This window comes from Panicum virgatum, chromosome 2K, assembly GCF_016808335.1.
Source record: "Panicum virgatum strain AP13 chromosome 2K, P.virgatum_v5, whole genome shotgun sequence".
NCBI lineage: Eukaryota > Viridiplantae > Streptophyta > Magnoliopsida > Poales > Poaceae > Panicum > Panicum virgatum.
The window spans coordinates 8,334,637-8,361,305 of record NC_053137.1 but is presented as its reverse complement, the minus strand read 5'-3'; the positions used below and the strand labels follow the sequence as shown (position 1 = coordinate 8,361,305).

General features: G+C 48.0%; 2 protein-coding genes and 1 pseudogene across 3 annotated transcripts; 2 read left to right on the top strand and 1 right to left on the bottom strand.

The window, feature by feature from the left end:
• Window positions 1–558, bottom strand: LOC120695026 (atherin-like). Its single transcript, XM_039978351.1, has one exon. The coding sequence runs from the start codon at window positions 556–558 to the stop codon at window positions 1–3; it is 558 nt and encodes a 185-aa protein (XP_039834285.1).
• A 12,595-nt stretch (window positions 559–13,153) lies between these two features.
• On the top strand, window positions 13,154–19,902 carry LOC120664862. 2 transcript variants are annotated; one of them, XM_039944227.1, is made up of 7 exons: window positions 13,159–13,363; window positions 15,585–17,411; window positions 17,493–17,550; window positions 17,687–17,835; window positions 18,438–18,524; window positions 18,719–18,847; window positions 19,607–19,902. In XM_039944227.1, exons 1-7 carry the CDS (start codon window positions 13,295–13,297, stop codon window positions 19,727–19,729), a joined length of 2,442 nt encoding a protein of 813 aa, XP_039800161.1. In that variant the 5' UTR covers window positions 13,159–13,294; the 3' UTR covers window positions 19,730–19,902. The 2 variants fall into 2 exon arrangements, 1 of the variants encoding a protein (XP_039800161.1); XR_005671042.1 differs by lacking the exon at window positions 17,687–17,835 and having other exon boundaries at window positions 13,154–13,363.
• A 1,499-nt stretch (window positions 19,903–21,401) lies between these two features.
• LOC120695881 lies at window positions 21,402–23,699 on the top strand (annotated as a pseudogene).
• The last annotated feature ends 2,970 nt before the right edge of the window (window positions 23,700–26,669 follow it).

Below are 26,669 nucleotides of genomic sequence, written 5' to 3'. Positions count from 1 at the left end.
CTAGCCGCCGCCCTCCGTCCCTCCCGTCGCGCCGCTACCCGAGGCGACCCTGGAAGCCCGGGCGACGCCGGGGACGGCGGCGGTGCGGCCTCTCTTCCCCTGCCTCGTGGGTGTCGGGGCGGGCGCGGCCGCCCGACCTCTGTAGGTGCCGCCGGTGGCGGGCCTCTGCGGCGGCGGAGGTTGGGGGGCGCAGATCCGGCGCCGCCCTGGCTGGATCGGGCGGCTACTTCGTGGAAGGGCTGTTCGGTGCGCCAGCGGCGGCCGAGGGAGCTGGTTGAGGGCGGCGGCGGTGACGGTGGCCGGCGTGGCGGTGCTGGTGGCTGCAGCCGCTCTGGGTTGCTTTCGCCGGCTCCTGTAGCTGCTGCGGGTTGGAGGCGGCCGGCGCAGGGACCTGTGGCGCGCGGGTGTCCCCTGTGCAGAGATGGTGGTGGTGGCCGGGGTGGTGGCCTGCATGGTGCAGGGGGAGGCGTCTCGGTGCTGCGGGAGGCTCTGCTTGGGGGCGTCAATGTGGATGGCCGATCCTGGCCATGGTGGTCTGGAGATGGGCTCGGCGGACATCTGCGTGCGGGCGGTGGGGATGGAGGTGAGATGGTGGTGCTCCCCTCTTCTTTTCCTCGGCAGGGCTGTGCGGATTCGGCGCCGCTGCGGTGGCGGGGCTGGGTGGCTTGCGCTGTATGTTCTCGCGGTGCCGTGGCGGCATTGCTGGAGTGTACTGAGTCATCTCTCCGACAGTGGAGGCATGGAGGTGGTGGGTGCATGTTTGTTGCTGCTTGTCTAAGATTGTGCGAAAGGCGTGGTGTTGAGCCGGGCGAAAGTCTTCACCGGCACTCGTGTCAGGTGGTAGTGGTGGCTGCGCCACTGGGGCGTCATTCTTCTCGTTGGGGACAACACTATAGGGCGCCACGTCCTGAAGCTTGGAGTCTCGGGGTGAAAACTCGGTCCAGTTTACTGGACAGCGACGGCGGCGCCATCGGCGTCGCATCCTCCTTGGGGGCGTCGCTTACGGAGACTCATCTCGGCTAGTGGCAGTGTTGGAGGTGGTCTGGATGGCCCGTACGCAGTGGAAGATGAGGTGCGCAAGGTCAATGTGTTTGCGGCAAGGTGCAGAGGGGCCATGGGTGCTGGAGAGCTTGAGCTGGCGTGCATGGTGCTGCGGTGTTTCTCGATGACGGCTGGGCGGAGGTGATGCTTTCTTAGCAGTTTCAGATATCTGAGTCCTTGGCAGAGGAGGTTGAGGTGGTGGGTGAGGCGAGGCCCCCACGCAGAGTGGTCATGGATCAGTGGTTTCCAATGGTGCTGCGACGGGAGTGCTCTACTGAGGCTACGCTGGAGCAGAGGGCTCGACGTGTTGTGTGTGTTCGGCTTGAGAGTGATAGTCCCTTGGTGGAGGAGTTCCGGTAGCTGCTCGGGCTAGCAGCGGGCTGCGTCTTTGGCGCGGCACAGCGTTGGTGACGGCGGCGCAGGTTTCGACGGCTTACCTTCGGCTCCTCTCCCAGGTGGTGGTGGTGTAGCGTTGTGTTGTGTGCGTTTGTTTCTGTGCGGGTGTCCGCTTCGGCGCGTTATGTACGAATGTTTCTTCTTCTTATATGATGCGTAGTCTCCTGTCTTTAATTTCAAAAAAAATAAGTAGAGCTGCCGGCCGGCGCACATTCCAAGGCTCAGATAGAACACATGCAGCAGCATCACAGCAGCTAGCCAGCTAGGTACCGAACACCAGCAGCACAAGTCCGCATCATATGAGCACAAAAGGTGGGGGCATTTGTTCTTGCACGTACTGGCTATGCCGGACTCGAATATGCAGTGAGAAGGAAACTACAGTGCAGTGCAGGGCTCCCATCCCATGTACCCATGTACCCATCACATGGCAGGCTTAAATATTCTTGGCAGGGTTGGGTATTGGAGCCATCATCCATGAGTTGATTGGGGGTGGTGGGCGCCTCTGCCTTCCCTACTTCCTTTCTGGCGTAAGGTTGATTTTCCCAAGACTTGACCTAATGAGCAATGATCCAGGATCTAAGGAAGATTGCAACTCCAGATGCAGGTTTTGGATCTTTGAGATAGTACTATAATAATGGGAAAATGCAATTAGGCCAGTCTTAATGAAAGTGTCACATGAGTGTTATGGATATTAAATCTGTTGCATGTCAATCTCATTATGAAGAGAGAGGAGGTAGAGTTTTATGGGATGTAAGAGAAATGTCATCTTCCGGTTCAGTTATCTAGTTCACAGTCTTGATAATCGTGCGGGTAGTGCCGTAGTGGACTAGTAGACATGGTTCACTACTTAGACACGCACATCCATGATTCGCATATACTTATTTTACTAATATTTTTTCTTTTTTCTATAGAGAACGCTGCAGAGGAGCCTCACGGTGCCGGTCCTAGAGATCGAACCCGGGCCTGCCGGCGTGAGCTAGAGAGGGTGTAAAGACTTACTTTACTAACAAGTCTTCATGTACTACTATTCTTAGTGTTTCTTGTCTAGTACAGGTTGATTTTCAATAGGTTATGTGGTTGCGAATGGTCTCCCAATTCACGGTCCGAGATTGCCACCAACACGCCGAGACACGTGGCTTGCCGTGAGACCGCAATTGAAGAGAGAGTACATTTTTTAGAAAATAATTCCGAATCTCCTAGTAGCTAGCTAATTAAGTTTCCAAGTCAACTATACTCTCATGGGGGTAATGGTCTGTATTCGCCGGAGTACGGAGTACCACATGGTAAACGCTGGCGAGCTTGTGGATGTAGAGCAGCCCTGGCTCTCGTTGCCCTTGTTTTACCGACAGCACACATCAAGTCCACAGTTGTCAAGGCCCCAGATTGTCCATGCCATTTCTTCTCTCCACAATTGTGGACCACATCGAAAGCAAAGCCGATCCTCTCTTCCCTCGAGTCCACAGTTTTTGTCACAACCTGTCATGCTCACCGACATTAAGTCCAAGGGAAAAAAAAAACCTTTAACTAGTGAGGAGTGGCCACAACAGATGCCTTGGCTGATTTTGTTTCAGAACTGATTTCAACTTCTTCCAGATGACAAAAGTACTACAAGTGACTCTCGCGGCGGTTCCGGTCGTCGCCGGCGGATCTGGCTCCAAGGTCACCGGGGCTCGGGGTGCGTCCCCGGCCGATGGACTTCCCGCGGTAGCTTCATCTCGCCGTTCACGCTGAGTGTTTCTTGCGGCTCTCTTCAAAGCTTCGCAGCGACGGGTTCCGGCGGGCCATGGATTCCCGGAGATCGATTCCGGCGGTGGCTGGCGTTGCTCGGCGGCGGTGGAGTCGGATTCACGAAGGTTCTAGGGGTTCGGTTGTAATTTTCATGTTTTCTAGGGGCCTTTGTGTAAAGCGTATGGTGGAGCAGGTGTACTCTGTATCCTGCCATTGTGTACCTGTACGCGTATGCGTTTGGGTCTTTGTACCGTACATCTCACTTTAATACAGGTACATTTGGGCTGTGTCAAAAAAAAAAGTACAAGTGACGAGTGAAAACAGTAGTAGCACCAAACTCTGGTCCTGAGGACTATTTGAAGCTACGCTTTTGTCTCCTCAAAAGTTTGAAGCCGGCGGAAAATTGCAACATAAGAGATTGACAGGTCAGATTTCAGGCCCAGTGAATTCTAACATGTCACTGCAAAACCTTTGGTCATTAAATTCCATCCTCCAACTGTCCTCTCTAGAGAGAGAGAGACAAAGAAACGGAAAATAAAAATCTTCCAAAACCTTGCATTGTCACAACCTCACCACTCACAGTCGGGAACCCAGGTCACTTTCCGGATATTTTTGTCTCTTTATGTTCTCTTCAGGTTTCAAGTTGTGTTTAGTTTGCCAAAAAAATTTAAGATTTGGTACTGTAGCACATTTTGTTGTAATTTGATAATTAATTAATATCCAATCATGGACTAATTAGGCTTAAGAGATTTAGCTCGCATGAAATAGTTATATTGTATAATTAGTTATTTTTTAACTACAATTAATTCTTCATGCATGTGTCCGAAGATTCGATGTGACTCGCTCTGGGCGTTCGGTTAGAACTGATCGGTTCAGTTCTTCAATTTTTGGAAAAGTTCGGTTCCTAAAAACTAGGAACCGTTCGGTTCTTTTCAGGACTAAGAACCGAGGAACTTCGGGTTCGGTTTCGGTTATAACCGATGGAACCGAACGGGAGTAGTGGGCGGCGCGACGACAAGATGGAGATGTGGCCGTCGAAGACCGTGGGGGGGCGCTGGCGGGCGGGCGGGCGGGCGCAGGGCGGAGTCAGCGGCAGCGGGCAACTGACAGCGGTGGGTGCAGCCCGCAGGGGTGGTCGGTGCGGACGGCCGGGACGGGGGCCGGGACCGCTAGCGAGGGGTGCCGGTGCCGCCGACCGCCGTGCCGGGGTCGCCGCGTCAGGGCCTCGCTCCCTCGCCGCCTTGGGGGTCACCAAGTCTGGGTGTCAGGAGTGGGTGGGTGGGCGTCGAGTGGTGACTAGGGTTTGGGGGCGCCAGCTGGGGTGGACGGCTGGATGGGTGGTGTGTTAGGGTTTTGGTTGGTTGGGCCTTGGACCAAGTTGGTCTTCATGGGTTGAATGTATAATGGGCTCGGTTCTTCGGTTAACCAGTAGAAAACCCGAAATCGAACTGAGTATTTCGGTTCCTGAGAACCAGAAACCGAAATTCTCGATTTCGGTTTAGTTCGGCTCCTATTCTTGGTTTTTTCGGTTCGATCTTTGGTTCTTTTTTTTTGCTCGGGGCTAGATGTGACAGATATGTAGGACATTTTTTGAAACTAAACATGGCCTCACTTAACCATAAAAGGTTCTGAGCCCTCACAAAAGGGATCGGCCCACCAGGTCTCTCGTTCACACGCCGCTTAAGCGCGTGCATTAAACTAACCGATCACCAGACAGTTAATTAGTCACTCAATCCAATCAGTCTCGCCACCGTTCAAAGCTTCTCCTGCTAATGGAGTGAGTCCACTCGGCCGCAATCAGAAGAGCAGGGGCGGCGTCGTGGCGGGCCCCGCGGTCACGGGTGCGCGTACGGCGGACGGAGCCGGGTGGGTGGCCACTGGCCAGCATCGATCCGCTTCTCAATGCCGGCTGGTCCGTACAGGGGCGCTACGGAACTGCACGGACGGGAACAGGCTGTACGGCCGTGGACTCCGGGGAGTTCCCGTTGGGTGGCTGTCCTACCGGTGGAAACACAGGAGTGCTCAGCCAACCAGCGTGGAGAGTGGACTAAAGGCACACATGAGATTACCGGCCGTTGAACAGAGAGATCTGACCATTAGGGTCAAAAGTCCAGTTACTCGGCAATACACTCCGATTGTGCTTGAGGTGGTTAGCAAATTGACCAGGATACCAAACACAATCTGTATTAATTTAACTGTATGTTTGTTCGTTGGATTAAACTTGAGCCCAAAGATTAAAAATTAGCCTCTCAAAAAGCAAGAACAATATAGACGGAAGCAATACATGTCTAATTGCCATTTCTCTGTTGTATGTCTGGTTCTCTTCCGACTAACTCTTTAGAGACAGCACATGGCTAGCCATGAAAACTTATGTCAGGAGTAGCGGAGGTGAGATCCACTTGGCCGTACATAAACCGTACGATAACGAGGTGTACCAAAGAGCTTGTGTGTGTAACGGTCCGTTCATCGGAAGGAGAACTACAACAAATCAGAAGAATAATTGCTGCACTGTTTGTGATATATGCTCATTGGGTTCTTGGAAAGGGAAAGGGGAAAGGGGTAACGAGCTTTCCATTTGCAACAAAAGTAGCACCATCATTGTCACGAAAACCTAATTTTCCAAAGTGAGGTGAGGCCTACAAATGCAAGAGAAAGCCAACTTTGAAACCCAGGCCTTTAATCCTCTCGGTGTAGCAAAAGATACATAAAAAATAATTTAAACCACACGGCCCAAAGCACAGTCATGATGCACCCAACCCACTAGCTCACATGGGTTATGGTCCTGTAACATCCCAAAATGCACCAAAATAAAACACGCGCAAATTATAATTTTCGAAATCTTTCATCGTTGAGCTCGGTTCACTCCAGACTTTTCCGCCCGATCTCCCGATCCTCGAATGACCCGACCCCGACATCCGTATCCAACCCCCCTGTTCACCCTTGACCCGCGCGTCGCACCCGACCGCGCCTGCGTGCCCGGCGCCGTGCGTGGCCGACCGCGCGCCGCGATTCCGGCGCGAATCTCTCTCCCTCTCTCTTCTTTCCCTTCTCTCTCTCCCCCTCCTTTTCTTTTTCTTTCTCCCATTTTCCTTTTCTTCTTTTCTTTTTCTTTTCCTCTCTCCTTCCTCCTTTCTCTCCCTCCTCTGCCGCGCGGCTCGGCCTGCCCTCCTCTGCCGCGTGCGCCTGGTCCGACCCCCTCCTCTTGCTCCACCCGGCCACGCTTCCCACCCGAGCACGCCTCCCCCCTCGGCCCGTATGCACGCGCGCCCCTTGGACCCCGCTCCTGCGCGCGCCCCGCCCCCGGCTGCTGCCCGTGCACGCACACACCGCCGTGGCTCCCCTTCCCCGGCCGAGCGCCGCGCCGCGCTGACCAGGGCCGTGCACACGTGCGCATACGCACGCGCCCGCCGCGCCGCGGAGCATCGAGCCGCGACGCCGGCCGCCCGCGCACACGCGCCATCGCCCTGCTCCCACCTCCACCGCCGTTGACGCCCGCACAGCGCCGACGCGTCCCATCCTGCCTTGCCGCACCACCGTCGCCATTGACGCCCGCACAGCACCACCGGCCCCGCTCGCCGCCTGCCTGAGCGTTCACGTCACCGCTGTGCCGCATCGCCCCCCGTGCCGCCGTGTCGTGACGCCATTAAGGCGCTCCGCACCGTTCGCCGGCCGCCACCGGTGCACCCCACCCTCCACCGCCTCGCTTGCTCTATAAAAGGGGTCCCCGCGCAGCTCTCCACCCCCACAAGCTCCACCGCCGCCCACCAACCCCTCTCCAGTCCCGCAGCGCCGCCGCCATAGCCACTAGCGCCGGCCACCGCTCACCTCCGTGTCCCGACCTCCCTGCTCCACCTCGGCCCGAGGTAAGGGGGGAAACGAACCTCCACGATCCCCTCTCCCTCTTGCCCCCATCCTCGGCCGCCGTCAACCCCCACCACGGCGCCACCATGACCGCCGCCGTCTACTAACCGCCGCCGCCATGAATCCCCACCCTGCGGGTCCCCTGTCCCCAAATCAAAGGGGGGAATAGGTCCCTCGGCTCTCTCTCTCCCATTTTCCCTCACCCAAAGCAGCTCCCGGGCCAGACCGCCGGCCCAGGGTCGTCGCCGGCGACACGCCGCCCTCTCCCCTGTTTCCCAGCGCGAGGGAAGGGAGAAGACAGGGCATTTTCCCCATAACCCCCTGGCCCTTCCTCTAATTACTCAAGAACCCCTCCACCTTTTAACATTTTTGCAAATAAAACCCTTCCCCTTAATATATTTCAAAATAAACCCTCCTCCCATATAAACATGGTTATAAATAAACCCCTGACCCTTTTTAGAGTAACCCAAATAATTTCTAAAATACAAACCAAGCCCCTGCCTTCTTAAATTTAATTACAAATAGGCCCCTGGACCCTGATTTAACCCCTAACCCTTTATAAAACCTATCATTTCATGCACCAAACGAACTCTGATCGGCCCGAAACTCTACCACGCCTTTCTTAACCTAGTTTCGGCCATGCCATTAAGAAACCACCCAAAAATATTACTCCGAACTCCATATCTTAATTACTTCCGATTCGAGCTCAACGATAAAACATTTATTTCTTTTCCTGATTGTGTGTTTGTTTGTACGTATCATAGACCACGGTGTGAACGAAGGAGAGCCCGCCAACGAGCAGTACTGTGAGCCCATGAACGAGGACCAGTTCCACGACCCCAAGCCCGAAGGATAGTGCTTCGACCAGGACCTCCTCGAAGGCTTCGAAGACGGTAAGTTCAATCCCGCCCTTTGATGCATGTTTCAGTCCTAGTTTTTATAAACATAACCTATTGGCCTGCTTTATAAAATTGCATATATTTTGCCTGCATGAAAACACGGTTGGATAGCCACCCCTTGATTTGTTATAACCATTCCTTGACCACCTAGATTAATGTCTGATTTTGTTTGGATGTTAATCGCTATTAGAACGCTTAGGACTATACACATAATGCTATTTGTTTTATAAAAGAAAATGCGTGAAGAGATAAAAGTGGTGTTTTTGAAAAGTGAGTTTAGACGGGATGGATGGTAATTCTGCGGAATTTGCCATTCGGTGTGCTCGTGCCTGTGTGGCAGGGCAAAGAAGGGAGATATCCATCTTATCGCAACTAAGGACTGAGTTGGTGTGTCTCACCTAACTCCACTATCGTGCAAACCACTCGACCATTGAATGGGCAACGGTTTAGCATAAACCCCACTAGTTGATGTGATAGCCATCAGGAGGGCTGAGAGCAACGGGTGCCTAAGGAAAAGGGATAGGCCCAGTGTGACTTATACCCCGGTTATACCTCAGAGTTAGGTCGATGACCCCTTGGTAAATCTCGTGATGGCAAATCAGGTCTAGCTAAGGTGGGTAATGGTTATGTCGGGATCTACACCGACACTACGGTGCTCGTGATGTAGTACCCGCTTGTGGGTAAAGTTGCACACCTCTGTAGAGTTAAAGCTATTCAAATAGTCGTGCCCACGGTATTGGGCGAGTTATGGTGTGGTCACATAACTAGTGTTTCTTCGGGTTTGGCTAGCGTGAGTTGTTTTGGATTTGTGTCCGGCAGTTGTGCCGTGTGCTACGACGGACGGGGAGTCCGGTAGCAGTTTAAAACCTAAACTCCGTGATTTTCAATACAAAAACTGGTTTCTGAAATGTTTTCTGCTAAATGAACCCCTGCATAAAATTTAGCTTTCTGCAAATTAAACCGTAACCTTATCCTTGTTTTACCCGTGCATGTTATTCTGATATAACCCCCACCGTGGGTGTGGTTGGACTTGCTGAGTACGTTGTACTCACCCCATTCTTACTTTTTACAGAAGAAGACCCAGACTTCGTACCAGACGACGCCGAGTAGGGTTATCGTTCTACACCCAACCTTGCCTGTGGAACCATCCCTGTTCGAGATGTTTTCGCTGACGCAGTACTCTGAGCTCGAGCTAGATCTCATGTGGGTTGCGCTCTGGTGTTATGTCGTAGCTTGGTTACTTGTTATTATCATCTGTATCGAGTGTCCTCCTCGGAGGTTTGTACGGTAATGAGCCATCTGATGTAATAAATGTGGCATCAGCCTCCTGGGACTGATGTTTGTATCACATTTAAGTTCTCTCTTATGAGGGGACGCTTCAGGTCCACAGTCCACATCTTCTAGTTTAGCTTGTGGTCTTTTCCGTACCAAAGGGACTACGGAATTGCACGGAAGAGATGAGGTGTACGGCATGGAATTTGAGGGCTCCTTTTGGTGCCATCCTAGTGGAAGTATGTGTGTGTTCAGGCAACCACTATGGAGCGTGGTTCAGAAGGATACTCGAGCAAAGCTATTCCCACAGAAAGGAACAATATTCTAGTAAAAAAGGATATTGTCCTATATATGAGCTCAGCTATTCCCATGCATGCACACTTTAGTTGAACCGGTATTTTGGGCGTACGTTAAAGTTGACCCGTCATGCTCAATTCTTCTAGCTAATTTCACTTTGAAAACCATACTAAAACAATACAACAAAAATCACAATTTTACATCCCTCGCAATCGGCCGGTAGACTACGCAAAGTGTCAATATTAAAGGATAAGCGACAAACGCGACAGAAGTGGGGTTACAACAATCCCACTATTTTTCATTAAGAGGAAGCAACACCGGCTTCCGGTAGCAGAAAAATCCCTCGAACCCTGGCTGCACTAGCTAGATGGATTTTTATTGTGCGGCACACCGGGTTCAAGCCCGGATAGGTGCGTCCACGACGGGAATGCCCACCACACAAATTAAAACATGACGCGATGGAGGTTGTTACTTAGCAAGAAAAAAGCAGGGATGCCGAAAAGAGAGTGAGGCACACGCTGGCACAGGAAAGCCAGGTATCAAACCAAACCCAATTGATCTTCTAACATGATTGATGTGAACCAAACACGCGCCAAAACGAAACCACATGGCCGCCAACTCGCCCCAGCCTCCAAAGCAAGCACAGTTTTTATCAAAAAAAAAGAAAAAAGAAAGAGCAAGCACAGTCACCACTCACCCCCATGAGGTGATGGTGATCCGATGCATGGTCCACAGATCTCTAGCTGCCCAGGAGCCTATGGCGTGTCTTGCCTTGCAAATGATGGTGGAGGCGGACAGCACAAAAGCTGGGATGGATAGGTAGTGGGATGTGCATCATCAATCCACTGGAGAAAGAGAGCTGAATTATTTCAAAAAAAAAGAAAGAAAACTGAAAATAAAACGAGGTGGATCGTCAGTCATCACTCCACTTGAGAAAAGAAAACTGAACAGAAAAACAGAGGAAAAGACAGGATGTACTGAAATTCTGCCGAACAGGCAAAGGGCAACGATCAACGATGAAATGGTGGACGCCCTTTCCTTTTGATCGCCTGGAAAGCCGGTGCCCAAAGGCGACGGGAGTTTATTTTTTTCTTAAAAAAAACAGAGAGGAGGAGAAGGTAGATGGGCAGACACACAGCCGGTCGGGCCGGCAGAGTTTGGTGGGAAAGAAATTCGCGCGCGCCGGCCATCGTCGTCGTGTCGCGGTGGTACGGAGAATCTTATCTGCCCCCGTGCACCTTTTTGTTTTCGTGCGCCGTTGATCTTGGCGTATGAAATTGCCCAGCTTGATTTCAGTCTTCGACAGGAGCGAGCTGGGTCCGTACGTATCCGTACGGCGCCTGAGCCAAGCTGGGTGACGTCTCTTTGGGCTTGTATTTTTGTATGGTATAAATGCGGGCGAAAATAAGCTCCCTGCAGAGTGGAGTACTCCGAAATGCATGCAAACTTTGGTCACATTTCCGGACTAACTCCGCTATCATGAGCAAACAGGTTGTGGAGAGTTTTTTTTAAGGGAGGTTGTAGCGAGTTTGGATTCACGCAACTAATCCATTATTGGTAGGTTAATTAGTGGAATCAGCTAATTGGATACTCCGTACTTACTATCCAGCTAGTTTAAGGACATTACTAGGTTAGCTGCTCTCGTAGCCACCGATGGATCCAAACAGTAGTATCTCTGATTAAAAGAAATCAGAGAGGTGGTGAGTAGTGTGCCCTCGCCGCAGCTCGCATTGGATTCCATTTGGAGCACACCCCTTGCCTCATGCCATGCTCCTAGAGGAGCCTACTTCCACTGCAGAAATGCAGAGCTAGTAGAAGTATTAATTAGGCAGCTGATGCCTGATGGATCCAAAGCCGTTCGTTATTCCATTAATTACATGCCGTACGGACGACGGATCCCCTTTGGGTCCAAGATAAGACAAAGCAGGGAGCTGAGCCCCGGATTACGAAGCAGATAAGCAGCCTTTAATACTTTGGACGGCCCTCTGAATTGTCTGAAACAACATAAAGCTGCCCGTGATCTTCAGATACTACTAGTAAAGTGCAAGTGCCTGACAGATAAAGGCCATCGGCTGGGCGGCAGTATCAGCAGATCTCACAGTCGCATGGCAAGTTTCAGACAAAAAGGAGGCAGCAGTAGCAGTGAAGCACCAAGCTGATCGAGCAGAGGCAGCACTGCTTTCTGTTTGGGCGGGCAGAAATCTTGTCTGGATTTCTTAAGAAAAAAAAAGGAGAGAAATCGTATCTGGAGCATTACTGCAACTGCTACTACAAAAAGGTTTATTTCTCTCAGAATTACCATGAACGATTGCTCTGGAGTCTGAAGTCTGAACGATGGCGTTGGTTTGTCTTGTTTACCTACCCTACCCATACCCATACGCCTTCATCGACGAACGATGTGGGAGTGGGACCGGCCGGCGGTGGGAGTGACTAGCCGTGAGTACGGTCGGTCGGCACGTACCTACTACTCCTACGGTCCTACCAATCCAACAATTCTGCCGACCGCTCACTGCAACGCCCACCTGCAATGCCGCGTACGGGAACAGTACCCCGGACAGGAAGGCACCGTGGCGGCGACGGCCCTGTACAGAGAGCGTACGGTACCGTACCACCGCAGCTTCCTCGCCGGGCGCCGCCGGCACGGACATAGGGTGTACGTTCAGACGTGTCCGAACGGCGACAGAGGAGGCAAAGCTGCTAGGCAAAACCTTTGGAATTGGAATGGATGCCATCCGTCGTTACTTCATCGGAGAACGACTTCGTTGCTGCTTTCTCATAAAAAAAAACTTTGTTGCTGCTTCTCTGTGAACGGGCTACATTCCGCCTGGGCCGAAGAGGATGTTCATGGAAACTGGGCCGACAACGGATTAACTGGGCTTTTCCTTTTCTTTTTGTCCACGGAAATATTAGCCGGTCCGGTCACCAGAGATTGTTGTGTTCACTGCTCCCTCCGTTTTAAATTATAGGTCGTTTGTCTTTTTTACGTCAAATTTGATCACACATCTTATTCAAAAATTTATACAAAATATTATTTTTTCTGTTTTTTTTTCGCGACCGTGCCTGGGCACGTCACTTTTTCTGTTTTGATTTGCTTTATTAATACAAGTTCTTAAACAATGACATAAATTTGATCATGTTTGTACAAATTTTTTTGAATAAGATGAACAGTTAAAAAAAATCAAATGAACTACAATTTAGAACATAAAAAGTACTTTAGAAGGACAATCTTGCATAAAAAAGCGGGCCGAAAAGAGTTGCATTGGTTAGCTGGTCCATTTGCCTCTAGAAAGGGCGGCCTCTAGGCGGACCTGAACGGCCGATGTCCATTGGCCAACAAAATGGACAGGAGAAGACCTCTGCGTCAGGCCGGGCCGCAACATTCTTCCAAAGGTGGGCTAAAAGAGACGGAGGGGTTCTAGGAAATCTGGGCCCAATCTGGGTTAGCTCTTAGGTGGGCTTCTCCTCTTTGAGCAGAGGGGAGCTCCGGGCTTCTTTCTTGGAAAGGAAGCTGCTCTGCTGCGGGTGCGGCGCTGTCAGCAGCTGTGGGCCCCAGTGGCGTGCGGTGCGCGTGGGAAGCGCTGATGAGCTGTCGCCCCCGCACCGCCCGATTCGCCATAGGCAGCAGCCAGCAGGCCAGCTGCCAGCAGCAGCACCTGCTTCCCTTCCGCACCGCCACTGCCGTCTCTCTCTTCTCTTCCTCCTCGCTCTCTCCCCGAAGAGCCCAACGAAACCACCACCACGCCGCGCGGCTGCGGCCGCATTCCCGGAATCCTGAAGGCCGGCGGCGGGCGGGGGCCGCCATGGGGACCGTCTCGGCCGCGGCGGAGTGGACCGCCGAGGACGACGTCCTCCTGAAGAACGCCGTCGAGGTAATTCATCACGCCGCTCGACCCGACCCGAGCCTTCCCCTCCCGTACCCCCAGCAACTCCCCCCCGAACGCTCCGTCCGCCGCGCCTCGCGCCGCAGGCGCGGAATTCCGTCGCTCTTCGTCCCGCTTCCCTCCCGGGCCGGCCGCAGCATGGCGCTGGGCTTGGCTCGTCGCCTCCGTCGCGTTCGATTCACGGCTCGGCCCGGTTGGAATTGCTGTGAATTTTGGGGTTCGGTTGGTTGGTGGGGGTCGGTGCTGGTCCGTCGTGCGTGCGGTTTTGGAGGAGCTAATCGCTCGGCGGAAATAGAATTGAGGATGCTATCGTGCTCCCTACCTGTAGCCTATTGAGGAGAGTGTTTTAGCTACTGTTATAGTACGCTAGACTTGAGGACCTGGAACGCTCAAACTCGCTGCCTTACCTGATTAAGTTTGATGATTCAGTTTACTTGCTGTTTGTGATTTGAGTAATTCTCCTCATGGTTGGCTTGCTCAAGTCAGGTTTGAATGTTTGATCCCTGTTACTCAGCATAGTTAATGGGCCGAGTGACTCGTCAATGGACATCGTTGTAGAGGGTAGGAGACCTTGTTAAGCAATGTGACAGTGCACCATGTATAATGCTAGTCTGTTATTTCTTCTGCTACGTTGGTGTTGCTTTGCTTGCAATGTTTTGCTGTCATTTGTCACTGCCCATTGGCACTTCCTGAACAGTTCCATTCGTGTAGTGTATGGACTCGTTGTGCGGTCACGGTTCGATCTCTTTCAATATAGGGGTGTGGATTTTGATACAATACATTGCAGTCAATACACACAGCCTTTAAATTTTAGGATCTATTGGAGAATTTGGTAATAAGATTCGACTCAGTTTGATGCAACAGTTGACTTGTACTGATAGCATGTGTTTGTTCCACTGCTTTTTGATGGCACTTTTTTGTTGTCTTGCAATTTTCTGGATCTGTTTAGTGTACCAAGGTTATTTGTAAAAGAACTATTCTGTTCGAGTTGCATTTAGTAACTACCGTACTACCTAGATATGCCACAAGCTTGAGAAGTTATTACTATTCTGTTTTTTAGGAAGTGTTCTGTTACTTAACTTGTTACATTAATTTTTTTTCTACTTCACTTCTTATCTCTAGTTATTAGCACGTGTCCAGTCTCACCCTTTGGTGATCTGTGCCGAGCCATTTCTGTAGCATCTAGTCAACTGCTACTGGTGCTATTAAAGCCATATTTTGTGTGTTGGATTTTACATTTATGTATTACACAAGTAAAGAATTGCAGTTCTACATAATTCCTTGCTGTTAACATATGTGAACCAATGGTTTGAATGCTTTCATTTTCATTGTCTATTTATTATGCAGTAAGCTCCTCTCACGGGAAGCTTGCACAAAATAGTGCGCAATCTATTAGCCATCTTGCCAATATTTTTTTTTCCTCCAGGGCAATCTTGCCAATATCATGGTTACCACATTGTGTCATTATTGGTGCTGTTCCTCATGCCATGAGTGGGCACTGTGATAAGTGGTAACTCATGTAAAGAAAAACGATTTTGTTTCATTTCATTATTTCGATGACTTGACATGCATTGCATTTGGACTGTGGAGACTCGCTGCCATATCTAGCAAAAGTAGTTCTAAAACCTTGTGCTTTTATGTATGGCCATAACCAGTACAAGCGTACAACAAAGCAGTGTCACTGTGTTAGGATTGCACGAGTGAAAGCAAATGAGCACTAATTTTAGGGTGACATTGTTGGTCATTTGGAGTTCCAGGATTGAACATTCCTATCCCTTGATTACCTTTATGTTTCCAACTTTTCATTCTGTGTTGTTGGTTTTGTGGTCTTGGCTTGGATAAGAAGTTGACCTAGGTAAATGAATAAGTAAACAAATTTCAAAAGCAAATTACTATTAACACACCTCTATTGTGGACAATTAAACATGGACTACAAATTCAAATGTAGGACATACTCGATATACACTACATCATACTTTATTTTTGCATGTGGACCGATTTGTACATTTGATATGTTAGGGCCAAGAATAGTAACAGTGGTACTGATATATTGCAGTTGTCATTCTATATTGGGTGAAGTAATTGATTATTTAAATTATCCATATTTTGAAAATTCTTTATTGTGAGGGTTACGTTTATTTTACTTTACAAGAGTCTATCATTTTTTGTACACTGTTAAGTGTTAACTGCTTCTGTGTTATTCTTGTAGGCTGGTGCCTCGTTGGAATCATTGGCTAAAGGAGCTGTATGCTTCTCTCATAAGTTCAACCTTCAAGAATTGCAGGATCGCTGGTATTCATTGCTATATGACTCAGAGACCTCAGCACAAGCATCTGCTCGTATGGCCAAGTATGAGATGGAGCTTTCAGTCTCCGATCCTGCTAAAACAGTGAAGCTTTTCAATTCAAAGAAAAAATGCTTTTCCCTGTGCAAGCGGAAAATGGATAGTGTAAAGAATCAGTATTATGCAATAAGAAAGAGAGTTTGCCATGAACCATGTTCGTCTGCCGATTTTGGTTATGTTATTGCACTCTGCTCATGTAATTCTACTGATGGTGGTGGTTGTGTATGTGGAGGCAATCATTTGGTTCACAAAGTTGATCCACCAGTAACTGCTGTGAGTGATTATGGGTTTATGGGTGGACACTATTCTGTGAGAAAAGATGTACATTCCAATGGCAATGAACAATACTCATTCCATACAGAGCATTCTGATGGCAGCATGGTAATGGATGAAAGCCTGCATGGCTATGCAGATGCAAACCAGTTATATGGATATGATGACATGAAGAATTCTCAGACCAGTGGAAGCAGTATAATCTCTACAGATAATAGGTCAGATCTTAGTGATCAGTTTGACCATAGAGCTAAAGGATTAAATGCTGTACTGGGCATTGATCAAGATCAAGATGGAGAAAAGCGTGGCCAATTTTCTGGGAACAGCACAGGAGGATTACGTGAGCCAGGATCAGTTAAAGCAATTGGTCAAAAGTGGTGTTCTCTGGAGCCCAGCATTCCTACTTGGAGTATGGTTCTGGGTGTTAATTCACCTGATATGCTGACTGATACGCGTATAATCGAACCAAAAACTCTCCTACTTTCTGATGATAAGAAAATGGAAACAAAGATCAGTGATGGACTTGCATTTCAGGCAACTTTAGATAGTGTAATACCTAATTCTGGTTTAGGCTGTGCAGCGGAGTCAGGTGGTGGATTCATGCACTCCCATCTAAAGGGTTTCAGTCAGAAAGAAGACCTTGAGCTCCTCAGCGGCGAACTCTTTTCAGATTCTGCACGGGACACAAATCAGAAAGATTTCGGGTCCCATACCTTCGACACAACCAACTGTGGTAACCACATAGATCCGATCCAAAGGAAACAAAATGTGGCAGATGTTTCTGGAGTGGTCATTATACCTGCTTCATCGGCGGTGCTTTATCCTGAACATAATGCTGAGTGTATGTTGAACACAGAAGATTTTGAAATCCCTTTCAATGATCATATACCTAGTCAGTCCTCTTTGGAACCCACCTCCACCATGGACCAGGATTCTCAGGATGATGCGTGCTTGGTTCTTGCCCAACCTTCATCACCATCACCACCAATAAATCTGGAATCAGCCATCCTGGAGCAAAACACAATGGTGTCTCTTAATGAAGGTAGCATTTTAGGAAATGAGCCACCTGGCCTGCATGATGAATTTGGTGGTAAAAATGCAAACATGTGTATTTCAGCTCGGCGTTCTGTTGATGGAGGTGAAGAAACAACTTCTGGTTTTGTTAAACATGAGTATTGTGATAATTTGCATAATTTGACTTTGAACAAGTCAATTCAAGGCCCCGATCAAATGAATGGTAAACTTCTTTCTGATAAGCCCAAAATAGGCAGTGAAACTGCTATCAAAAGCTGTGAATCGTCTGATGCATTGCCAGATACAGAATTTCATAATCCCATTGGAACTGTTTCAACTTTGAGCCAAGCAGAAGGATATGACAGTGAGAATAGTGTTCCAAACTATTTTGACCTAGAAGCATTGGTACATATAGTTCTTTTCTTGGTTGAATTTACATGGTTTTGCATACCTTGGAGCTTCTGATTTCTCAAAACTTTACTGTAGATACTTGATCAGGACCTGATTCCGTGGGATCAAGAATCTGATTTCATCCAACCAGAAGGTAAATGTAAAGGGACACTGATATTCTAAAGTCTATTTTTGTTGAAAGTTAATGTGTCCTGTTGACCTGTTGTTACTGTTATGTTCTTACGGACACTAAAACCAATTCTTTTTATTTGGGCTATTTGTATCATCAGTTTCAAGGTTTCAGTATCCTGAAAGCAGGAAGGATTTGATAAGATTAGAGAAATGGGCTTGCTCTTATATGAACAGATCTATCATGTCTAAGGGTGCTTTCGCCGTTCTTTATGGCCAACGTTTGAAATGCTACATAAGGGATCCTGAGGTAGTATTAAGCATTATATTTCTTAGCAGTAAATATGATACTCCTAAAATTTTAAAAAAAAACTGCAAGACATTTTGGATCTTGATTGTCCAAACTTCCTTAGCTTTAACTTGCAGATAGATAAATATTATATTATGAGGACTTTCGATTGGCCACAAGGTAAAAGTATCATTAGAATTATTATGAGGACTTTCCTTAATAGTATGACTTCTATTATATTACTGTTAGAATTCATAGTCAAGCTTGTTTGTTCATATTACAGATGTGCCAATGTCCAAATAGGCAGAGCTACATACTCTTGTACAAAGGGAATAATTAATATAAATTATCCATGGATGTATTCTCTGTTGTGGAACTTGAAGTGTTTAGGCATCTCTATTTGTTTCCAAATGTTATTTGTGTCCAGAGACATCACTTAATTGTTGGTTGTCAAACACACCTAGTTGTTATTATTTTCTGCCTGTTGAATTCTGCAATAGTCTTTAAGTAGCAAGATTAAACATCGCCCTGCAGTTTTTTTTTCAGTTGGTATGTTTTGAAATGCGCTTCTTTATTATGTTGATGCTATCTTTAAAAGTATGCTTGATCTTCTTCTAATGCAGGTAACTCTTGGGAGAGAAACAGGAGAGGTACATGTTGATATCGATTTGGGAAAGGAAGGAAAGACAAATAAAATATCTCGTCGACAGGTAATTGGGCCTTTTGTAAAGTTAAAATATTGGGTTGATTGAAGCTTTGATGCTGTAAGGAGTATCTAGTTATGTTTTCAGGATTTCTTCCCTTCTTTTTTAAGTTGGCTCGGGCTAACTGCAAACCCTTTGTGTGTTTATTATCTTGCCCTTATTGCTCACCTCTCTTTGTAATCCTGTATTTTGATGTACAGGCAGTTATCAAGATGGATGATGGTGGAACTTTCTACATAAAAAATATCGGGAAGCCTTCAATTTTTGTGAATAGCAAAGAAGTACCATGTAACGAACGTATCAGCTTAATTTCAGACTCTTTACTTGAGGTATGGTCTTTCAATCTTTTCTTTCTTATGCAGTTATGCTCGGAATTTCCTCTTCATACCAATTCATCATTTGGTGATAAATGTCAGTGGTGCACTAAAGATCCATACCCTGTTTAGTACTATAGGTACTGGCTCCCTTTTTGTTATATAGCTGCAAGACTTTGAAGTTGTAAATCAATTAATTATGCATATTTGTATCAACCTTTGCGGCTTTGTTGTACCATAAGATTGAAGCACTCAAGCATTCTAGTTATTTTGGATTAGCTGACTAAAGATGATATACTACTTTACTAGCTATTGCTTCATTTATGGTTCATTAGTTCATATCACACACGATATGCTGTACACCTATTTATGTAACTGCATATGGCAATAAGAAGCATGCTAATAGTGGAGAAATGAGCCAAAGCCAGAAAGAGACCTCATGCTTTCCTTTTCAGTATATTGAATAGCTGATGCTATTCAACTGTAGTAAATTAGTGACTTGCTAAAATTAGTCAAAGTTTGCTGTTTATAATGCCTTTTCTTCATTCCTCTATTGTTTTGCTCATAGTCATGACTCATGTGAACATGAAAGTAATTGGAACTGGGATAAGATTTTTAAGTGTGATTCACAAATAATGCAATGACAAGTAGACTAGGTTAGAGTACTCTGTTTCCAGCTAATTCCAGTCCCCTGCTTATGTCACTGGCAAGTTACATGCGTAGCATTTTGAACTCTTACCAAGCTGTTTATTTATTTATTTATTTGCCCTACAGATAAGCAACATGAAATTCATTTTTCACGTGAACCATGATGCTGTGAAGCAATACATAGCTCGCATTAGAAGTGGAAGCTCCCAAGGCAAGATCACAGCATTTGCTTGGGATCAGAACCCGTGAATTAAAGTTATGAGAAAGTTTATTTATTTTTTATGATAGCTAATATATATTTATCCAAATAGAATATTGTCATCCAGTTAACTTAGCTCCAGCCGCTCTATGTAAATCGATGTATATACTTGGTTCTTCTATCATGATTACCTCAAGCTATGTTCTTTGGATGTTGGCTGCCATAGCTTTCTACTTGGCTTCATTTCTTCCCATAAAATCTTCGTTGTTGGAAAGCAAAATATAGCTTAATTGAAGTTGGAATCCTCGAAGATGACAAACCTACTACTCACTAATCCTAAGGGTCGGGTCACTACTTAATTGAAAGTAGTTTCATGTAAAAACCATCAAGATTGTCAAATCTTTGATATCGGAAAAACATTTATTGCTATTTGCTACTGATACATCATTATAGGACGTGAACTCAATAACTTTGCCGTAAATTCATTCCACCAAACACCCATATAAATCCAGTGTTACAAAGTGAGTTTTGAGTTATGGCTTGCCATTCCATACACAAGGAAGAAGGAACTCAGATCAAAGCGAGACCTTCAGAAGGAGCCGTACTGGTCTAGTCATGGTACCGACTTACTCTACCTTCAAAATTGTCATGTCCATTTAGTTCTTTATTTGAGCCTGTTTGGTTGGGATCCAAATTTTTCAAGCCAAAACTAGGGTAAGAACAAATATTTTGACACTTGTTTGGTTGAATTCCAAAAAAATGGCGCAACGAAGTTTCTAGGCAAATCAGCAATGTTCAGATCATAAAAAATCAGCAATGCCTAGAAACATGTTGGTGATTGTCTCCATCAGTAATCCATCTTAAGCTCTACGAGTCGCAAAAGGTAGGGTATCATATTGCAATAGTCAGATATGGATGAGGGCAACACCATATAGAAAGGGCCGCTAGCAACAAACCTAAACGCAATGGCTCATGGCCTCATGTGCAGCAATGCCAGATGCGTTGTTGGTTGTATTTGACATTAGTAGCACGAGAAGATGTAAGAAAGAGAATCGGTGCCCATCGGATGAAGAAGGAATATTCGGTCGATACAAGTACCTACCGGCGGCAAAACCATCATTATTGTTGTGGTGGTCCCCAGAGTAGGTGAGCCTGTTTAATGAATATTGGTCACTAGAATTTGGTTGTTTCTAATTTTGTCGTACCTCATCATTGATAAAAAAAGCTAAAAATGGCATCACCAAACTCATCTTTTCTGCTTAAAAAGGCATAGATATTTCTATTCTCCTTTCCTATGTTCTGTTCTCTCTGTTTCGTTTTTGCTTTCACTCTTCCCTTTCGCTATGTGTACTCACTTCATGCCCATAAGTGTAGTGCAACTAAATTTTTTTGTTTGGAATAAGGATTTTGTTAAAAAGAACAAGAATTTGATCAATGAACACTGTGAGCTCATCTATGCCATATGTGTGATATCCTTAGAAGTTAAAAACAATGACTTCTGTTAAGAATAAATTTAACATGAATAGTCAATTTTTTAAACCTGTACATTGCACGTTTAATGTATGTTTAAGTTAACAAAATCTAACATAAAATAATTAGAACATGTTGTCATATAGTGTCATAATTAGCTACCATTTATCTTTAAAAATTGTTCGATACAGAAACATTTCCGAACAGAATTACAGAATTGTTCTTGCATCAGTTGGCAGCAACCCTCGTGCAGCCCAAACGGTTGTCCATTTTTGTTAGCCCCACCTGTCAGTCTGTCAGTCTCTAAGTACCCGGCTTATCCCGGCAGAAAGGCCCAGTCCGGGTCCCACCTGCAGCGACAGACGACCCCACCGCCGCTGAGAAGTAGTAACCGCCAAAACCACTCGAGATTCCTTGACGCACTCTCCCCGGACGGTCAACAAATTCGAGCACCGCCAATAGCCGCCACGTGTCCCGCCGCGGCGATGGCGCGCCCCTCCGTCCCCGGCGACGGTGCAGTTCACCCCGACGCGCCCGCCGGCGACACCGTCCTCGCGGTCCACGATGACGGCGGCGCGGGCCACTACGACTCGCTGGACTCGGCCGCGCCGCCGCGGGTCGACGCCGCCGGGAGGGAGGTCCGGTACCGGGGGTGGAAGACGATGTCGTTCGTGATCGGCAACGAGACGTTCGAGAAGCTGGGAAGCATCGGCACGGCGGCGAACCTGATGGTGTACCTCACCTCCGTCTTCCACATGACCAACGTCCGCGCCGCCGTCGCGCTCAACGCCTTCGCCGGCACCACCAACCTCGCCACCGTCTTCGGCGCCTTCGCCTCCGACCTCTACCTCGGCCGCTTCGCCACCGTGTGCATCGGCTGCGTCGCCACGCTCATCGTAATTAAGCCACCCGCCGCGCGCCCTCCGCTGCCATCGGCGTTGCCTGCCGACGAACATGATTTGCAGTTCGCTGACAGCTCGCTTTATCTGTCTCTCGATGACGACGACAGGGCATGATCATCCTCACGCTGACGGCCGGCGTGCCGGCGCTGCACCCGCCGCCGTGCGCCGGCGCGGCCGGGCGGTGCGCGGGCGCGACGAGGGGGCAGTTGGCGGTACTGGCGCTGTCGTTCCTGTTCATCGTGGTGGGCGCCGGCGGCATCCGGCCGTGCAGCGCCTGCCGTTCGGCGCCGACCAGTTCAACCCGCACACCGAGTCCGGCCGCCGCGGCATCAACAGCTTCTTCAACTGGTACTACTTCACCCTGACCATCGCCGTCTGCGGCTCGTCGACGGGGATCATCTACGTGCAGAGCAACGTGAGCTGGTGGATCGGCTTCGCCATCCCCGCCGCGCTCATGCTCGCCTCCTGCACGCTCTTCTTCGCCGGCGCGGGGCTTTACGTCCGCGTCCGGCCCGAGGGGGTGCCCCTGGCCGGCGTCCTCCGCGTCGCCGTCGCCGCGTTCCGCAAGCGGCGCGCCCCGGCGCCGGCGGACCCCGCCGCGTCGCTCTTCCGGACGCGCCATGCGAGCGCGCTCGTGGCGCGGCTCCCCTACACCGACCAGTTCCGGTTCCTCGACAAGGCCGCCGTGGTGGAGTCCAAGGGCGAGGTTGAGGGCTCCGGCAGCGGCGGCGCCGCCAGCAGGGACCCATGGCGGCTGTGCAGCCTGCAGCAGGTGGAGGAGGCCAAGTGCGTCCTCCGCATCCTCCCCGTCTGGGCCACCTGCATCGTCTACTACGTCGCGTTCGCGCAGACCAACACCTACGTCATCCTGCAGGCGGCGCAGTCGGACCGGCGCGTCGGCGGCGTCGAGGTGCCGCCGGCGTCGTTCACCGTCTTCCCCATGGTGGCGCTCACCGTGTGGATCCCCATCTACGACCGCCTCATGCTGCCGTGGCTGCGCAGGCTCACCGGCCGCGAGGAGGGCATCACGCTGCTCCAGCGCATGGGCGTGGGCATGGCGCTCTCCGTCGTGGCCATGCTCATCGCCGGCATGGCGGAGCAGCGCCGGCGCGAGCTCGCGGAGCTGCGCGCCGCCGCGAGCGGCGGGTCCATGGCTGAGAGCCGCGTGTCCCCGATGTCGGCGTTCTGGCTGGTGCCGCAGCTGGCGGCGCTGGGCCTGTCGGAGGCGTTCAACCAGGTGAGCCAGATGGAGTTCTACTACAAGCAATTCCCGGAGAACATGCGCAGCGTCGCCGGCTCGCTCCTCTTCAGCGGCCTCGCGCTGTCCAGCTACCTCAGCGGGCTGCTCGTCAGCGTCGTGCACCGCGCGACGGCCGGCTCCGGCGACGGCGACGACGGGTGGCTCGCCGAAGACCTCAACAGGGGGAAGCTCGATTACTTCTACTTTGTCATTGGCTTCGTCGGCGCCGTCAACTTCTTCGTGTTCCTCGCGTGCGCGAAATGGTACAGGTACAAGGGCATGGAAGAGGAGGAGGAGGATGAACAAGATGCACACGGGAATGGGTTTGATCAATGGCAGCCAAGATCAGTGGTAGGAGATCAACCTGCTAATTAGGAGATCAGCCTGCTGCTATCTTTCTCCCTCTAGTAGTGGCACATACTCCTACAGACAGTAGAAATAGATAATGGTCTGATGTGACCTGATCAATAAACTTGTACAATTTGTTTAGAATTTTAGACTGTTCTTGCAGTTTCTATTCCATCCTCAACACCACATTTTGAAGAGGTAACAATGCCGGATCAAATCAAAGAAACAAAAATAGGCATTGTTCAATTGCGGAGCCAGGACAAATAAAGGAACATGACACATTTCTCTAGCCATTTCAAAGTCAGAGGCCACAGAAAAATAAGCCCATTTTGTTCGGCCATCCTTGAAGGCCCAGACCTAATGTGTCCGGCCCACAGCGGGGGTGATTTGTGTCGTCCACCGCATGTTGATTAAGACGGCCCATTCCATTTTAATCATGATGAAGAAGGACTACTGTTTCTGGTTTACACATGCCATCTTCAGGCTAAAATTCCTGTTCGTAAAGGGCTGTATTTCGTGGTATTGGCTAAGGATCATTTTTTTCAAAAACATTTCCTACCCGATTATCCTAAAATACCGCAATAACCTCATTCAATTCAAGTTTTGCTCTGTTTTCTCACAAACATTTCACCGTTTTTTTTTCAAAACACGTGCTCCTTCTGCTTCTGAAAGTTTGCTCTCTACAACATGTGCATGGAAACACTACCGATTCAGTACAGTAGACGTTACTGTCATGCTGTGGCGTACTAGGACCAGTTACTGCTATCTATCAGTACCTTCCTACTTCGCTTTCGGTTTGCCAGCTCGGATTTGTCGCCACCGGAACTTGTTCATCGAAATGCTTTGACGACGGTCCCCATGTGGTGTTGAGGAATGCTCCAATGCTCAAGTCAATAGTCAATAGTCTCAACTCTAAACCACTTCATCTCTAATATATATAGCTATTCAGTTATTTTAACTGAATGGTTCTGAATGACTTAATCGTCAGAGCTAGCCTGGGCGCACTCTGTATCTCTCTCACTCCAAGCCATGACGTCAGAAAGAACTTTAATTTTGCATGGAATCGCCAAGTGCCCCTCATGGTACTGATCATCTGCCGTGCAGCTTGAGATGTTTCTGAATCTTCCTTGCCGCCTTCGTCAACGAATGGCGAATTCGGCTAACAGTAGTAGTAAGCAGATGCAGATGAATGCTACCTATATGGCTGGCAGGATTTCCTCCCATGTTTTTCAGAATGTGTACATGAATTCAAAGCATGTGAGTTTTTTCTACACTCACGGTGCTTGAAAAGTAGTCCTGGCCAGTGGTTGCTGGTCAGTGCGTTTCAAACTCTCAGGCCCCCCATGACAGCTCCATGTATGCAAAGAACGAAGGCGCCTTAATTCAAAAGTCAGATCATTAAGGAACTCATGCTATGGAATGGTGACTTCATGTTCCTTCTTTTTGTCCCCTTTCCCGTGAATTGTCAAAGTCTGCAGCTACAGCCTCAGAAAGTTTACGCCGCTAATAATCGCTTAAACGTGTGGTTTTTAGTATAATTTACATGAAACAATCAGGCTGTTCAGACGTAATCGAAGCGTAATATTTCCTAGATCGCCTTAGAAATGTTTCAGTGTTGGCTTCCGACCAAGGTGGCTCTATATTTGCGCGAATTTGTTTTTAACTTCTTACCAAACATTTCCATGTCACGTGCTTCTTTCTTTCTGAAGATTTCCTTCCACGTGGTGTGTACTGGAAGTCTGGAACAATGACCCGGATATTTTTTTTTGTGAAGTGATTCTTTTGTTCTTGTACTTCATGTATGAATTCGAATACTGTAGTTTACTGAACTACTATAGCTATCATTGTCATTTGAATTTTCTCGCCTGTGCCTGACGTTTCAGATTCACACTCACTAATGCAAAAGGCAAAGGGAGCACTGGATGGGCCTCCAATTTTCATTCAAGTCCATGGTATTTATAACCCACCATTAAAAAAAACATCATTAAATCATCATGTATGCTAAAATGTGTAGATCCTTTTCTCTTGTAATGTTTACTGAAACGTTATTGTCATTTGATTGACTGTCCGCTCAGCAGTCGAGCCTAAATCTCACGAGCTGAGAGTACCGTTTCTGACAGAACACATGTCCTCCCTCTGTTCCATAATATAAGCATTTCTAGGTTCAGTCAAAGTCAAACTTGTTCAATTTTGACTATAAATAATAATTAATTTATAAAGATTTATAAGATAAAATAATATTACTAGATTTGTTAGGAAAGCAATTATCATAATATATAAATATTTATATTTAAAATAATTCATTCATAAAAATATTGATGATCAAAGTTGAATAAATTTGACTTTGACCAAATCAAAAAATGCTTATATTATGGGACAGAGGGAGTACTACCATTGCTTGCGGCCATGCTTGCGGACTTGACAAAAATAGGCATATGCGGGACATGAACATCCTTACATGTGACCGCTACACTGTTAATTATGTGAAGAAATGGAACTTCCATGAATCCATGCATTCCATGGATTGGGCACGGAAATGTATTTAGTATACCTCTGGACCTAACCAGTTGAGAAGAGTCATCTCGTTATTTCACTACTACAGAACTCTTAATTTGTCCTGGTTGGGAAACCCATTTTGTTCCCGTTTCCCAAACATGTCACGTGATCGAGTTATCTAATCTTGCTGTAGGCTTGAAACATAATATGATAGATCGATTCTATCGAATGTTTCAAAAAGAAATAAATCATGTGTGTCTTCGTCCAAAACAATTGTCACGTAACAATGATATGGTACACACATGTTTTTCCCAAGGTTGTCACGCACCTTCAGATCGCTATTGTTTATGCAGATAAAAATTGAAAACATTACGCTTTGATCAGAATGAGAACGTTGCATACAAGTCACGTTGGAGTAAACATGATCGTAATCATGTATGCATATTGCACACCTCTATATATGTAAAATTAAAAAATATTACAACAAAAATGTAAGATATGTATCACGTAAAAGAGTAGATGTCACGTTAAAAG

Coding starts and splice junctions, on each gene's coding strand:
- LOC120695026 (XM_039978351.1), bottom strand. CDS start 558: ATGTCCGCCGAGCCCATCTCCAGACCACCATGGCCAGGATCGGCCATC.
- LOC120664862 (XM_039944227.1), top strand. CDS start 13,295: ATGGGGACCGTCTCGGCCGCGGCGGAGTGGACCGCCGAGGACGACGTC. Junction 13,364..15,584: donor TCCTGAAGAACGCCGTCGAG/GTAATTCATCAC, acceptor TTATTCTTGTAG/GCTGGTGCCTCGTTGGAATC. Junction 17,836..18,437: donor GCTACATAAGGGATCCTGAG/GTAGTATTAAGC, acceptor CTTCTAATGCAG/GTAACTCTTGGGAGAGAAAC.